At 41.6% G+C, this 16,130-nt stretch overlaps 1 protein-coding gene across 4 annotated transcripts in view; it reads right to left on the reverse strand.

Moving 5' to 3' along the window:
• Window positions 1–16,130, reverse strand: part of L3MBTL3 (L3MBTL histone methyl-lysine binding protein 3) — a 160,656-nt gene that overhangs the window by 43,164 nt on the left and 101,362 nt on the right. For all 4 annotated transcript variants that reach the window (XM_074988773.1, XM_074988770.1, XM_074988772.1 and 1 more), the window contains one exon: window positions 3,445–3,547. In XM_074988773.1, coding sequence (XP_074844874.1) covers window positions 3,445–3,547 — 103 coding nt within the window. The remainder of the gene's footprint in view (window positions 1–3,444; window positions 3,548–16,130) is intronic.

Consider the following 16,130-nt stretch of genomic DNA (forward strand, 5'->3'; position numbering starts at 1 on the left):
AGACTGTTGCTTGCTGTAACCACACATTTCACGATCATAAATATGCAGCTAATGTGCATAATGCTACTTATTTCCATAGTGATCCCACAGCTTCTACTCTCATTTAAAAAAATCTTTGATTCACAACTGAGATACAAGTCCTTATTATCATTACTTTTTCAGAAGTGTACTCTTTAACCCTGTCACAGTTAATCATCCAATGCTTTTGTCTGGCTTTTAAGGAGCAAGCTATTAAATTATTTCAAAAATGCTTAGAATTGCACATGATCATTCTACCTGCTGTCAGGCATTTACCCTGCACATATATTGCATCTTATCATCACAGAGTAAAGCATACATAAATAAAAGCAGCACAGTGAAAAGACAATTTGAGATTGCTTAAACGAAAAAGCTACAGAACCATATTTGTAAATACTTGTAAATGTGGAATAATTATCCACATCCAATACATTTGTTAACTCAAGAGGAAAGTAGTGCTACAATTTTAGAATCCTTCAGATGACCTGTATTTTTAACCATATTGGGTCCAGATAAACAAGAAATCTAATTTTTCCTCAGAGCTATTTATACAAAAAATATGTCCAGTGCACAAAGCAGACCAAATCAGTGAAGTAATACATAATAATACTTAATAATATGTAATAATAATTTTTGTTCGTTGGCAAAAACTTGAAAGAGGGACACTAAATTACCATCACAATTCCTAGTGCTCCTAACTCGGGGAAACAGTGTGAGCAGGTGGCACTGCTTTTAAAAGGTAAGTGAACCTTGAGCTGGGGAGGGTTAAAGGCTAGGGGCAGTTTGGGGCTGCGAGCAGGAGGGAGAGTTAAAATCTGGGGGTGAGTTGGGTCCATGGGGGCAGGGGCGAACAGGTGCGGGGGTTCAGGCTGTCACGGTTTGGCACCACGGGGCTGGTGGGCGGTCTGGCTGCGGGGTCAGCAAGGTGGTCTGGCTGCCACAGTTTGGGGCCATGGGGCCGGCTGGGGGGCTCAGGCTGCACGCGGTCTGGCTGTGGGGCTGGCAAGGAGGTCTGGCTGCTGCTGTCTGGGGCCATGGGGCCACAGGGTGTTCAAGCTGCTGCCGTTTGGAGCTGCGGGGATGGCAGGGGGGTCAGGCTGCTGCGGTTTGGGGCCATGGAGGCCGTTAGGCTGCCGCAGGTTGGGGCTGTGGGAGGGTCAGGCTGTCACAGGTTGGGGCTGCGGAGAGGGGATTAGGCTCGTATTAGCGGGGGAGTTCGCTCCTTGAGTGAACTAAGGGAGGTGTATGTGTCCCTTGTTTAAGCGAGTACTCATAAATAAAGTACACTTTTAACGAGGGATGAGTGTATGTGCTAACTTATATCTGTCTCATTCTTTCCCCTTGTAAGCAGGGTTTGACTGAGCTCTCCTGTGACATTCAGTAAAGAAAATGCATCAGGAGCCGACTGTGCATAAACATGCTCACAAAGCCTAGGTGTGCAGCATGACCAAACTGCTTTGCCCAAATGTTCACATTTGACTGGTTTGGGTTACAAATCACTCTGGTATTCAAAGGAAGGAGTAATGAGATATTCTCCTTACCCTAAAAGTAAAGAGCAGCAAAACTGCTCCTAGCATGTCCTGGTTGAAGGCAGCACCCTAAACTCAACTACACTTGCTAAGCAAGGGTGGGGATGCGAAACACCAGTGGAGATGAGAGTTGGTGGTGACTGGTGTTCCTGCCTAGCAGCGTGGCTCTGCATAACGAGGCCCAGACACCATTTGACCTCCTGCTCTCCAGTATTTAACAACAGAACTGATTAGACTCTGTTAAGAGATTTTGCTTCCAGGCAATGATTCCCAGAGCTGCTTAGTTTGCTCAGGTTACTGTGAGAGGGCTCAAGACAATTCTGTTGTTAAGAAGAACTTCTAGATATTGAACTTGTCACCTTGTCATTGATGACTCCAACTGTCAGAAGCGTTACACCCTTACAATATAAAAATATTAAATGATAATCTGTTTTAGAGATGAGATGGTTAATAAATAGATAAAATTTTTGTAACCATTCCTTATCCTGATGGGTCCTTTTAAAATTTCCACACTGAACAAGTTAAGCACTTTATCTTGCTTTCATTGAAGTCAATGACAAAACTCCTCTGAATTCAATGGCGCAGGATCAGGGCCTACAAGTTTCTAAATCCAAGGGCAGAGGCAGTGACAAAGGAGACAGACTGCTAGATCACAGCTCAGCCCAAAGTTGAAGTAAATGCGTTCCCAGCAGTAGTAGGAGCCTCCTTGTGTATGCATGAAGTCAGACTAAATGATCCTAACAATACACTGGCTTTTTTGTGTCTGCTCTTCTGGCAATGAGCAGAGTTACAAAAGCACAGATAACCTGGACCACAGACCTACTGTTTAATGTCCCTCCGCACACCGTGAGAGTGGAAGAAAAGATGCATAAAAGAGGGAAAAACATAAAAAGCCAACCGAATGACAGAACGGGGACAGAAAAAAAAATAAAAAGGAAAATAAGAGAAGAACTGAGACGAAAAGGCAAATATGCCAGGACAAAGAAGAGACAAGGGAAAACCCAACTGCCAACGGATTGTAAAAAGGTGCCAATATAAAAAAAGACAAAAAAAAAAAAGGCAAACTGATTCAAACAATTTATCAAATGGCACACCTTTAGCCACATGCAAGTTGAAAGCACATATTGGTATACCATTGGTGATCCCACAGACTTATATTGGACAAAACCAGGAAAAAAGTTACAGGTAGTTGGATATACCTGAGGATTATATTTCACTGATTGCAGTCCCAGGATCACCCTGCATTACAAATGTGAATATTTTATAAGAGTAACAAAACTAGTGAGTTCCAAGACACTTCTCCCTCTTACCAGTCCACTCCCCCCACGCACTTCCCTCCCACTGCTCAGCCTTCTTCAAGATGACCCTGGAAACCATTGCTGCTTGAATGTGCTTCTGAGAAGTATGTTAGGCCGACAGCATTAGCGCCAGACCATCAAAAGTGATGACAGAAATATGGGATTAAGGATTTAAAAAGTTGCTTTGTTAATAATTTATACAACCCCAAACGAAAACCACAGTAAAACTACTGCCCTCTTTATCTCAACTGGTAGAAGGTTGAAGAGGTACAAAAGGGTTTTTTGCATAATTTCCTGTCCAAAAAGTCAAGTACAGCTCTTTTAGGAACAAAAAGCAGGGCAGCTGGGTCTGCTGTTTGCAATGAAACAAATGCTGGACATATTTTTCCCAGGCGCACCTTGCTGCAATGAAGTTCCAAGACTATTAATGTTAATTTCAACATGCTCACCATAGCAACTGAAGTCAATGTGGATCTATTTTTTTCCAGCTCGCTTCTGCCTTCTTGAGAAAAGCAATTACAAAAGTGTACGCAGCTCTCTTTCTAAATAATATAATCATACCAAGCAGCAATTAAGCTACAACTTTATACAGCATATACCTATGATGGCCCATGTGTCTTGCTCGTTTTATGTGTCCAACTCCTTTGCATCCTGCAGTAGGGCATCCTCCATGTTCTAAAGCTTCCACTAATTCCAAGGGACCTATGTCAGGACACACGAGAAAACAGAAAAAAATTGCACAAATTCACACACAGGCAAGAACTGGAGGATTACATTCATACATGGAGATGTAAAAAGTACAGAGCACCCAACTTAAAGCACTTATTAAAATGTATTTTGCCGAAGTATGATGGAAGCTAATGCAATTGTTTTAAATAAATAAATACATAAATAAAAATATCCTGTGTAAATGGAGCTCTACAGAACAGCTACAAAATAAACAAGCCATGTAAAAGCATTCACAATTTAGAGAATTTGTGTTATTTGTAATATCTTTTACATTAATCACAAAACAGCAATAACTATGTTATTCTGCAAGAGCAAACCATCAAACTAAAGCTCCCTTTTGCACTTAAAGACAGATCTGTTCTTAATGGATATTCAGGTTCTTTGTTTGAATTTTCCAGTAAATGAAGAAGTGCAAATCAGTGGTGAAGACAACAACATTAGTAAGATCAAGTCAAACATGTTTTTCACAGGCCTACTCCTCTGAACTTTTAGGAATATCTGTTTTTTTATCAATGGATGATGCGGTGAGGCTTATGGGAACTTTGAAAAGTATGACTGTAAACATTAAATTTTCGTACTCAGACAGGCAGTACACAATCCACAAAGCCAGCAACTGAGATTCTCACTGTAATTCCCCAGTCTGGGAGAAGCAGAAATCTCATCTGAATATCTGCAAACATGAAGGCTATGTCTACACTAGCATTCCTCTTTTGAAAGAGGCATGCACATGAAGGATATTGAAAATTTACATAACAGCACCTCATTTGCCTATTCTTCTTTCAAAAGAGCTGCTTTTGAAAGAAAAAAAGCAGCGTAAACAGCTCTTTTGAAAGTAAACCCCACCTTTGAAAGAACCCTTCTTCCTATTCTATTTATTTGTTTATCTAGCACAACTTGACCTGCTGATCACAAACAGGGAAGAACTAGAAGCGTGTGGCAGCCTGGTCTGCAGCAACCATAAGATGGCAGATTTCAGGATTCTGACAACAGGAAGAAAGGTGAGCAGTAATATACAGACCCTTGATTTCAATAGAGCAGACTTGAACTCCTTGAGAGAACTGATGGGCAGGAAGATGAAGGGGAAGAGATTTCCGGAGAAGTAGCTGACTAACGAGGAGTATAAATATATGGCTGGAGCATGTCATGTACTAATCAGAAAAGCGAAAGCACAATTGGAACTGCAGCTGGCAAGGGATGTGAAGGATAACAAGAAGGGGTTCTACAGGCATGTTAACAATAAGATGGTTATCAGGCAAGGTATGAGACCGTTACTGGAAGAGAGGTAACCTTGTGACAGATGTCAGAGAAGCTGAAGTACTCAATGCTTTTTTGCCTCAGCCTTCACGGGCAAGGATAGCTCCAACGATACAGTGATAGACAGTGAAGTATGGGAAGATGGAGGGCAGCCCTCGGTAGGAAAGGAACAAGTTAAGAGCCGCTTAAAAAACTAGATGTACACAAATCCATGGGTCTGGATTTAATGCATCCCAGGGTACTGAGGGAATTGGCAGATGTCATTGCCAAGCCTTTGGCCACTATCTTTGAAAACTCTTAGAGATCGGGAAAGATCCCGGATTACTGGAAAAAGTCAAATGTAGTGTTCATCTTTAAAAGAAGAATAATCCAGGGAGCTACAGACCAGTCAGCTTTATCTCAATCCCCCGGAAATAATGGAGGGGATACTCAAGGAATCCACTTTGGAGCACTTGGAAAGTGATCAAAAATAGTCAACACAGATTCACTGAGGGCAAGTTGTGCCTGACTTATCTGATTAGCTTCTATGATTAGGTAACAGGCTCCATCGACATGTGGAAGTCAGTGGATGTGATATACTTTGACTTCAGTAAAGCTTTTGATACAGTCTCCCACAACATTCTTGCCCATAAGTTAAGGAAATATGGATTAGAAACATGGACTGTAAGATGGATAGAAAGCTGGCACGAGGGTCAGGCCCACCGGGTAGTGGTCAATGGCTCAATATCTGGATTGTGGTTGGTTTCAAGTGGAGTGCCTCAAGGATTGGTTCCGGGCCCGGTGTTGTTCAACATCTTTATTAATGACCTGGATGAGGGACTGGATTGCAACCTCAGCAAGTTTGTGGATGACAGCAAGCTAGCAGGAGAGGTAAATACATTGGAGGGTAGAGATAGGATCCAGAGTGACCTGGATAAATTGGAGCTTTGGGCCAAAAGAAATCTGATGTGGTTCAACAAGGAGAAGTGTAGAGTCCTGCACTTGGGACTGAAGAATCCCAAGCACTATTATAAGCGGGGGCTGACTGGCTAAGCAGCAGTACAGAGGAAAAGGACCGAGGGATTATGGTTGATTAAAGTCTGGATATGAATAAACAGTGTGCCCTTGTAGCCAAAAAGGCTAATGGCATACTGGGGTGCATTTTGAACAGATCTAGAGAAATTACTGTTCCTCTCTAAACGGCACTGGTGAGGTTACATCTGGAGTACTGCGTACAGTTTTGCGCCCCACAGTATAGAAAGGATGTGGATGTGCTGGAGCAGGTTTAGTGGAGGGCAACGAAAATGATTGAGGGGCTGGAGTACATGACCTATGAGAAGAGGCTAAGGGATCTGGGCTTATTTAGTTTGAAAAAGAGAAGACCGAGGGGTGATTTAATAGCAGCCTTCAACTTCCTGATGGGGGGCTCTAAATAGGATGGAGAGAAACTGTTCTCAGTGGTGTCAGATGGCAGAACAAGGAGCAATGCTCTGAAGTTACAGAAAGAGAGGAATAGGTTGAATATCAGGAAAAACGACTTCACCAGGAGGGTGATGAAGCACTGGAATTCGTTGCCTAGAGAGGTGGTGAATTCTCCATCCCTCAAGGTTTTTAAGTCCTGATTTGACAAAGTCTTGGCTGGGATGACTTAGTTGGGGTTGATTCTGCTTGAAGCAGGGGGCTGGACTCGATGACTTCCCGAGGTCCCTTCCAGCCCTAGAACTCTATGATTTTATGATACACTGCTGTTCTTTCAAAAGAAGAATATGCAAATGTGGTGCCAGATATCTAAATCTATGCCTTATTTGCATTTTCAATTTCCTTCATTTGTATGCCTCTTTCAAAAGAGGAATTCTACTGTAGATGTAGCCAAGTTGTTTCCAGTATTTTCCTTTCTTGAAAAAAAGCCCACACTGATACTCAGATTAGGGCAGTCAAGCTGGCAGCATTATCTCCTGTAAATGCAAAATTTATTTGTCTTAGCAACGGGCCGAACAAGAGGTAGGACTGAATGGACTTGAAGGATCTAAAGCGCTACATGTTTCTGGTTTTGAGCGCAGTTATATAACAAAAGAAAATCTATATTTGTAAGTTTTGTGTTCATGATAAAGAGACTGCACTACAGTTCTAGTATGTGGAGACCTGAAAAAAAACCATTTCTTTTGCTTATCATTTTACAGTACAAATATCTGTAATAAAAATAATATAAAGCAAGCAGCGTACACTTTATATTCTGTGTTGCAAGTGAAATCAGTATATTTTAAAATGTAGGAAAAAGTCCAAAATATTTAATAAATTTCAATTCGTATTCAATTGTTTAACAGTGAAATTAAAACTGTGATTAAGCACAATTAATTTTAATTGTAATGAATTTGAGTTAATCATCCAAGTTAAGTGCAAGTGACATCCCTAAATCTGATATATACTTGAAAGACAAGTTTTATTTAAAGACTCCTCCTACATGGCATACATATTTTCATTCTCAGTAAAATGAGAAAGAAACATGTAATTTTAAGACATATTCCAAGAGTATATTTTTAAACTCCTTTTCCTGTTACACAAGCGTGAAATCCAAGTTACACTGGCTTAAATGGTGAAATGGAATGCTGAACTGAACTTATCTCAATTACTTTAAAAAACAAAGTCCATAACCATAATGAAATATTAAAAAAAAAAGACAAATGCAATCAGACAGGCAACATAGCAAACACAGTACTGGATTTTCTGAGTGAATTTGTGCATCTGATGAAGCAGGTATTTGCCCACGAAAGCTTATGCTCCAAAATATCTGTTAGTCTTTAAGGTGCTACAGGACAGCTTGCTGGTCTCGAAGATACAGACTAACATGGCTACCTCTCTGATACTTGTAGCTAACTTTCTTTCACAACTATCTCTATTGTGCATGTGAACAGATAACTAGATAACAATCCTGGCTTTCACACACACAAATCAGATCCAGGAATACAGATGCATTTTAAGCATTCAGTTAGCCATCTGCACTTTGGAACCATCAGGCCCAGACAATCTATGTGGTTAATATTAATCTCACCTCTGCTTTTTTCAAGGATGTTAACAATGTTCACAGTGCAGCACATTAAACAGCAAAAATACTACTCCTACAGTTTTGACTGAACTTCTTAGTTCTCCATTCTGCTCTGTCCCAGGTAACACCCCAGATGGAACCTCAGTGTTACTGCCAGTGCCAGGAGAAGAAATAAATGCGTTTCTCTGGGTAGAAATTTGCCCCTAGCAACAAGAGCCTAGGGAAGCCATCTTATCAGTGAATGTTAGAACCATGTTCATCCATGGACTGGATCCTAGAACAGTCTCCAGAAGCTGGAATTACTTCAAAGTAAATGCAGTATGTGTAATACCAGGAAAATCCTAAGAGACTGCGAAAGTGCTAATGTGTCAATATAAAAAAGGACACTCAGGATAATCTGATTAACTATGATTTAGTTATCCTGATGATAACCTCAGGCAAAACAGAAAGGTTGACATGGGATTAAATTAATTAAGAATTAAGGATTAGGAAAATACTTAATACTTGTCTACATGGTTTCATGGAAAATAGGAGAAATTGCCATGTTTTTGTTTGTTTTGAAATTTTTAATTCCTATCCAAACCCAAAATTGCTGAATTTCACCTGGTTCTAAATTTACCTGAAATTCACCTCTGCTCTAGATAGCACAGAATTGTTTTTCAAGAAATAGAGAAATGCCAATTTAGTCTTTGACATGTACAGTTGAAGTAGCAAATCAGAAACAGTGTTTTTTGTTTTATTTTTTAAAAACTGCTAACTTAACTATCAACTCTGAATCTACCATCAATTGCAAGTTCACCACAGGTGAACACATAGATTAAAACAGTGATTTCCACTTGACTTAAACTCTTGTACTCTGAGTGTGCTGGATGATGGTTTTCTGAGACTGTGGCGTACCCGTCTTCACTTTCTTCTCTTGATTTAAATGTCAAATGGTTCTTGTCCTGCTGTATTCCAAAGCTCCTCATTTATAACAGCCATTCAATGCCAACAATGTACCTCTGACATCTGTTTATGAATGCCTGTAGCTTGTGATTTGAAGACTTTTTAGTATGCCACAACTTGCACCCATAAAAGAGCATACTTCTCACATTTGTGTTGAAGACCTACAGTTTTGTCTTTGCAGATATTATTTGTGAACTCCATGTGGAACAAAGAGTCTTGAATGCAGCTGTTGCTTCTCCTATTCTGGCATTAATATCCTTGGCTGTTCCTTAGTCTCTACCCATAATACTCCCCAAGTAGGCAAACTGCTTCACATCTTCCAGATCATCCCCTCATAGTGTAATGCTATTGTTATTGGACTGGTTGATCCTCACTGTCTTGGTCTTTCCCTTGTTAATGCTCAGCCCAGTCACTGAGTCAGTCTGTCTAGTGTTGCAAACTTTTCTTCCATGCTTTCACGTCAGTGTGAAAGAAGGGTGACATCAGCAAAATTAATGTCCTCTAGCTGTTTGAAGTGTCCACTGAATGCCTCATTGATGGCCATCTGTTGTGATGCCCATCCTTGCGAGTTCCATTTGACAGCTTGACACACTATGCTGGACGATGGTTTTCCGAGAGTGTGGCCTAGCCATCTTCACTTTCTTCTCTTCATTTAAACGTCAAGTGGTTCTTGTCCTGCTCTGTTCTTCTTCTTCTTGATGGACATCTGTTGTCCTGCTCATAATCCAGTCCGTTGTGATCAAGAACAGGAAAAAGGTGATAACAGGCACATAAGAATGGACACACTGGGTCAGACCAAAGGTCCATCCCAGCCCAGTAGTCTCTCTGCTGACAGTGGCCAATGGCAGGTGCCTCAGAGGGAGTAAACCGAACAGGCAATGATCTCTCTCCTGCCATCCCATCTCCAGCCTCTGACAGAGGCAAGGGACACCATTCTTTACCCATCCTGGCTAATGGCCACTAATGGACCTAACCTCCATGAATTTATCTAGCACTTTTTTAAACTGTGTTACAGTCCTAGCCTTCACAGCCTCCTCTGAAAAGGAGTTCCACAGGTTGACTGTGCGCTGTGTGAAGAACTTCATTCTATTTGTTTTAAACCTGATGCCCATTAACTTCATTTGGTGTCCTCTAGCTCTTATGTTATGGGAACAAGTAAATCATTTTTCCTTGTTCACTTTCTCCATACCACTCATAATTTCATATACCTCTATCATATCCCCCCTTAGTCTCCTCCTTTCTAAGCTGAAGAGTCCTAGTCTCTTTAATCTCTCTTCATATGGAACCCATTCCAACCCCAAATCATTCTAGTTACCCCTTTCTGTACCTCTTCTAATGCCAATATATATTTTTAGAAATGAGGTGACCACATCTGTACACAGTATTCATGATGTCAGCATACCACGGTTTTATGTAAGGACAATAAAGATATTTTCCATCTTATCTGATATCCCTTTTTAAATGATTCTTCACATCCTGTTTGCTTGTTTTGACTGATGCTACACACTGCACAGATGTTTTCAGAAAACTATCCATAATGACTCCAAGATCGCTTTCTTGACTAGTTGTAGAAAAAATGGCCCCATTCATATTGTACGTATAGCTGGGGTTATTTTTTCTAATGTGCATTACTTTACATTTATTCACAGCTTGGCACGTTGAGGGTTTGTATGTGGAATGGATGAGGTTAATAATGCCATCAAAGGCTTTTTCAAAGTCTGTGAAGTTTAGATACCGCAGGGGGGAGACTTCCACGTAAGCGACTGTTCTATGATCACTCTGAGGCCGTGGCTACACCTGGCCAAAACTTTGAAATGGCCATGCTAATGACCAAATAGAAGAATACTAATGAATATTCAGTGCCTCATTCGCATTCACACACTTTCAGCCGTGGAGCTTTGAAAGCGCTGCTTTCAAATGTGCGCAGCTTGACGTGGCTACATGGGGCTCCTTTTCAAAAGGACCCCGCACATTTCAAAATCCCCTTATTCCCCTTCCATTTCAAAGTTTTGGCCAAGTGAGCCACAGCTGAGAGTTGTTCTTTGGTCACTGCAAGATCTCTCACTTCGGAAGATGGCCTGTTCTTCCCTGAGCTGTCTATCATTTCTGTCTTCTTTCTCTCCAAGAGAATTCTATTGAACACTTTTCCTGGAATAGACAATAATGTGATACCCTTCCAGTTCTTGAATTCTTTCAGGCTGCTTTCTTTGGAAACTTGATAAGGTAGCTATGTTTTGAATTTTGCGGGCTCTCCTCAGTGTCCCATATAGATTACACATCATGCTGACTGATGTCTCACTACCTGCCTTAATTGCTTCTGGAGGGGATGTTGTCTGGACCAGGTGCTTGTCTGATTTTAAGATGGGCAATGGCTTTCCTGATTTCTTCTTTTGTAAGTCTGTTGATGTTAATTTGCAGAGGTACATTTGCAGGTGTTAACTCCAGATGTTCCATGTGGGCAGGGTGGTTGAGTAGCTCTTCAAAAAGTGTTCCCTCCATCGTCTGAGCTGCTCACTCAAAACTTTGGGTTTGTTAGCAAATACCCCTCCTTATCCTGTACTGGCTGATCTGCTGTATGCCATGATCCAGCTAGCTTCCATGTGATGTCATACAGCTCTTTCAAGTTTCTCCATTCTGCAGATGGCTTCCCTTCTTGTGCAAGGTTTTCACAAAGTCCTTCTTGTCCCATTTTACAACTGTTTTAGCCCCAATGCTGATTTTCTGAAGACAGTCTCTGAGCTTCCACCTTGACTGCTCTTGTTTTGCTACTGTTGACTACTGCTTTTCTGTCCTTCTGTTCCTTCATTTTTCTTGGAGTTTCTGCTCCGATCCATTCTTTGTGACATCTTGTCCTCTTTCCCAATGTTTTTTCACAGGTCTTTTTCCAGGCTGTTTTGGTGTTTTCCCAAATTTGTTCCACAGTAGCATCCTTTGGGGTGAGGTCTGTCAGAAGGGTGTATCTGTTGGACAGCTCCACTTGGAAACTGGCTCATCTATATATCTTTCAGCTTCTCAGTGTTAAATCTCAATCCTGAATTGGTCGCTTTTGTGGTGTACCTCTTAAGCTTGAACTTGAGCTTTATCATGACCAAATGGTGGTCTGAACCTACATTTGTGACTCTTCTACCGTGGACATCCTGCATCAATCTTCTTAAAGAACTGCTGATACAGGTGTGATCTATCTGCTTTTCTGACTAGTTGTACAGTGAAACCCAAATGATCTTATGGATCCTTTTGTGTGGAAAAACACTACCACCTATCTCCAACCTGTTGAAGGAACAAAAGTCACTGAAGCGCTCTCCACTTTTATTCAGGTTGCTTAGGCCTTCTTTTCCCATGTTCAGTATTCTGGCTGTATTTATGCTTCCAATTTTCACACTGAAGTCGCCTATCAAAATCAAGATATCCTTCTTTGCTTTCTGGTTCACAACACTTTGTAGATTCTCACAGAAGTCTGTTTTACATTCTTCAGCTGATTTTTGGTTGGTGGGTAACGTTGCACGATCAGTACCTTCTGCACTTTGGTGTAGAATCTGGCTGACAATGCACGATGATACTGCTGTCCACTTCGGTAAAGCACCAGATACCTCTCATGATAACATCAAGCCTGCACCTTGTGTGTGTCGTGTGTCCTCTTCTTCATGTCCTGAGTAGATGAGAGTTTCACTTGTTGCCAGGAGTAGCTGCCCAGATTGCATCCATTCTTTCCTCACACAAGCCCAAAACTTCAAGTTTGTACTGTTTCATCTCTGCTGCAATCTATGCTGTCTTACCCGCTTGATACATGGCCTGAAAATTGCACGTACGAAACTGGGTCGTTGTCCTGGGTGAGAGAAGGATCATCTGCAGGACAGCTTCCTTTTGGCTTTCCCTACCATGCTTCATACTCAATCCGTGTGGATTGCCAACTCTCTCAAGACCTGTGTAGCTGTAGGGTTCTTTGTGGATGTTTTTGTAACTTTTATTTTTTTATGGATAGGATTGATAACACTTATCTCAGGGAGAAGTAATCCAAATTTGTCTGGTCTCTACCCTTAGACCTGTCCAGTTTAGGTTACCCTTCCAGGAGCTGTAGCTCCTGCTGGCGTAGCTCTCTGGGTCGTCAGGACACACAAACCACCTCACCACAGAAAGGAATGGACCATGAGGTGGAGTGTCTTACAAATACTTATTTAATGAAAGATACAGGAGTGACTGAAGTGACAATTTACGAGCTATTTTCTTCAGTATTTGGTTTATTGTTTTGTTTACTGGATTGTTTCATTATGTTAATGAGTACTTGGGATTGAGCAGAAAAGAATTAGATTTTATAGTTGCCTTTCATATTCAAAACATTTCAATATGTTTTACAATATAACGAGTTAAAGGGTGTTAATGGCAGGCAGTGACTTCAAAGGCAAATATAGCAACTATTATCTGCTCATCAACTGCTCATATGTGATTTGGTTTGTTTATTGTTATTGTCCCAAAGCATCTTCACAGTCCTTCAATTTTCCTATTCTACTCTGAATCCCTGCACAGCTTTTGCATAATTATTTATAGTTCCATATGGAATGCATCAATCTTGCTCATGACTAAACTGAATAAATAGGTCGAGATTAAACAATGTAATCTGTACTGTATCTCATAGGACATTACACATTATCCACTGACCCTTATGGCAGCAATTCGTGTCTGACTAAAGCAAATCTTTCAGAAAAGGAGTCTTGATTTGAACACTCCAAAAGATGAAGAATTTACAAACTTGCCGTGGTGGTTTGTTCTAGTGGTTAATCAACCCTCTGTTGAAGTGTGTAATTTCTAGTTTGAATTTCTCTGGCATCAACTCCCAAATACTGGTTCTCGTTATGTTTTCCTCTGATAAATTAAAGAGCCCTTGAGTCCTGGTATTTTGCCCCTGTGAAGTACTTAACCACTCTGCAGGCTTCTTTCTGAGAAATAACACAGACTAAGCTCTAAATTTCTCACAGGAAGGCATTTCATCCAATCCTTGAATCATTCTATGTGGAGTTCTACTTCCTACATGCTGTCCACTTTTTCAATGTTCTTTTTAAAACAATAGCATCAGAACTGTACACAGCATTCCAGTATTGGTCTCATTAAAGCCATATATAGCACTAAAAGCACCTTCTTACTCCTAATCCAAGGATCACAACAGTTCTTCCTGACACCATAGGTCACTGTGAGTTCATTTTTAATTCCGTACATAAGAACATAAGATTGGCCATTCTAGGTCAAACTAACTGTCCACATAGCCCAATACCCTGTTTTTAGATAGTGGTTGGTGCCAGATGCTTACAAGGGACTGAACAGATCACACATTCCTTGAATATAAAATCTTTGGGACTATCAGAGAGGATACTGTTCCCAGTGGACCACTGTGTTGATTTGGTATGTCCATTCCTATGTTCCATTATTTGTACGTCTTTAAAAGAGAAAGGATTCCTGCACCTACACCAAGCCAGCTAAGGGTTAGAACCATAGGGCAAAATTCTCTGCAGGTGTAAATGGGCACGATCCCATTCATTTCACTGGAATTTTGCCCATTTTCATAAGCAAGGAAATTAGCCCAGAGAGTATGGCAATATGCAAAACCAGGGAAAGTGAAATTAAGACATGAGGAAAGAAGGAGAAAAGAAAAACTAAAAATCTGTCCATCAAATATCTTCTCCTCTGATAACACAAAAAACATTTATCCTCTGACAGAAGAGGATGAGAAGGTCACTCATTCTGTGCAGCAGCTATCATTCTTGGAGATGTGTGCCCTATGAGTGCTCTGCTTCAGGTGTGCAGGAGCCCCAGGGACTAATGACTGGACATTTTCATTAGCAGCTTTCATTCAGCCTGCACATATACCCCTACGCACCTTGTGTCCTACACCAATGCTACATGAACTGTAGGGCTGTACAAGTGAACCACCATGTCATGTTGCTTCTACCAGCAGCAGCACAGAAGCAAGCAAGGCCACACTGCAACCACCCTATGATAGCTGTGAACACCCCTCCCTCAACACCCCTCCCTCCTCTGTTCAGTCAGGACCCCAATGTTTACATCACTGTGAACCTCAGATTTAAATATGTGGAGCTGTAACTAATTTTTTTTTTAAACTTTTTGACTGTGAAATTTGCCAAAATGAACTATGACTTTGGCAGGTTCTAACAGTAACGTATTTTGTGATTCCTTGACCACCTCGATTGTTTGCTGAAAGGAGTCAGATGCACACTTGATGAGATCTTGGAGATGCTCAAAGATGGAGGGTGATAACGAGATGGTAGATTGAAAAGTAACTTCCTCATCCTCCTAGCCTCTTGCTCCTCCATCTTCTGCTGCTCGAGAATGGTCTGAGGTGGCAGAGACTGAATTTCCCTCTGATCCCAATGAGCTAAGCTCAGAGCTCTAGAAAACTGATGACAGGAAGCAACTGAGGGTTATATGAGAAGTGTGTCTCTATGGTTGCAGAATTGCCTGCAGGGCCTGTCTGGGGAGCAGTGCCACTAAACAGCCCTGGTATATCTGGGCTAAGCCGTATGAAGACCGGGGAAGGTGGGCCTGTCTCCTGGCCATGGCAAATCTGGGGCAGCTCTGTGTTGATAGGCAAAGGTGCCTCTTCTCCAGATGCAGCATCTCAGTGCTGGCACTGGCAGGCAGAGGCACCTCTCCCCAACACATCAGGTCTGGGATGTGAAGAGACGCATATCTCCCCACTGAAGCCCTGAGCCCCTATGTGAGGCTTAATAGGCAGCTGTGTGACTACGCAACTTAGAGGGAACTGAGGCCTCAACTCCAAATGCTGATGAACTGGGTGGTGCCAATGATAAACGTGAATCTGAAGATCGTACTAGTCTTGGTACGTGGAGCCCCTGCTGCCCATGACCTGTGAAGATTGTGGTTCTGCTGCTTACACTAAGTCCTTCCAAAGTCCTTCAAGAACCAAAATTCCTGAGGCATCAGATGGGGAATCAGTACTGATGCAATGGTCTCTCTGGAAGCATCAGTACCCGTGGTTTAGAGCCCTCCCCTGGAGGTACTGATGGAAGAGAAGCATCTTATCTGACAGAATGATTCTCCTTGTTGTCCCTGAGACTTGCTCAGAGCGATGTTTGCGCTTACAGGAGCTTCTTGGTTTTCCAGCCCTAGCAGTACCCCAGGAACCTGCAACTTCCATGGTAGCGGGTCTAGAAGCTGGTGATTCCAATATCAATATCTTAGGAGACTGAGGTCTCTTTGGAGCAGACTCTTTATGGGATCAGTTACAGCCCCTCTTCTTAAGGCCCCTGGAGATCTATGAAGCCTCTAACTTCTTGGAATAGTGATGAATCAAGGTAAAAAAGGCAC

This window comes from Carettochelys insculpta, chromosome 3 (genome assembly GCF_033958435.1).
Source record: "Carettochelys insculpta isolate YL-2023 chromosome 3, ASM3395843v1, whole genome shotgun sequence".
Classification (NCBI taxonomy): domain Eukaryota; kingdom Metazoa; phylum Chordata; order Testudines; family Carettochelyidae; genus Carettochelys; species Carettochelys insculpta.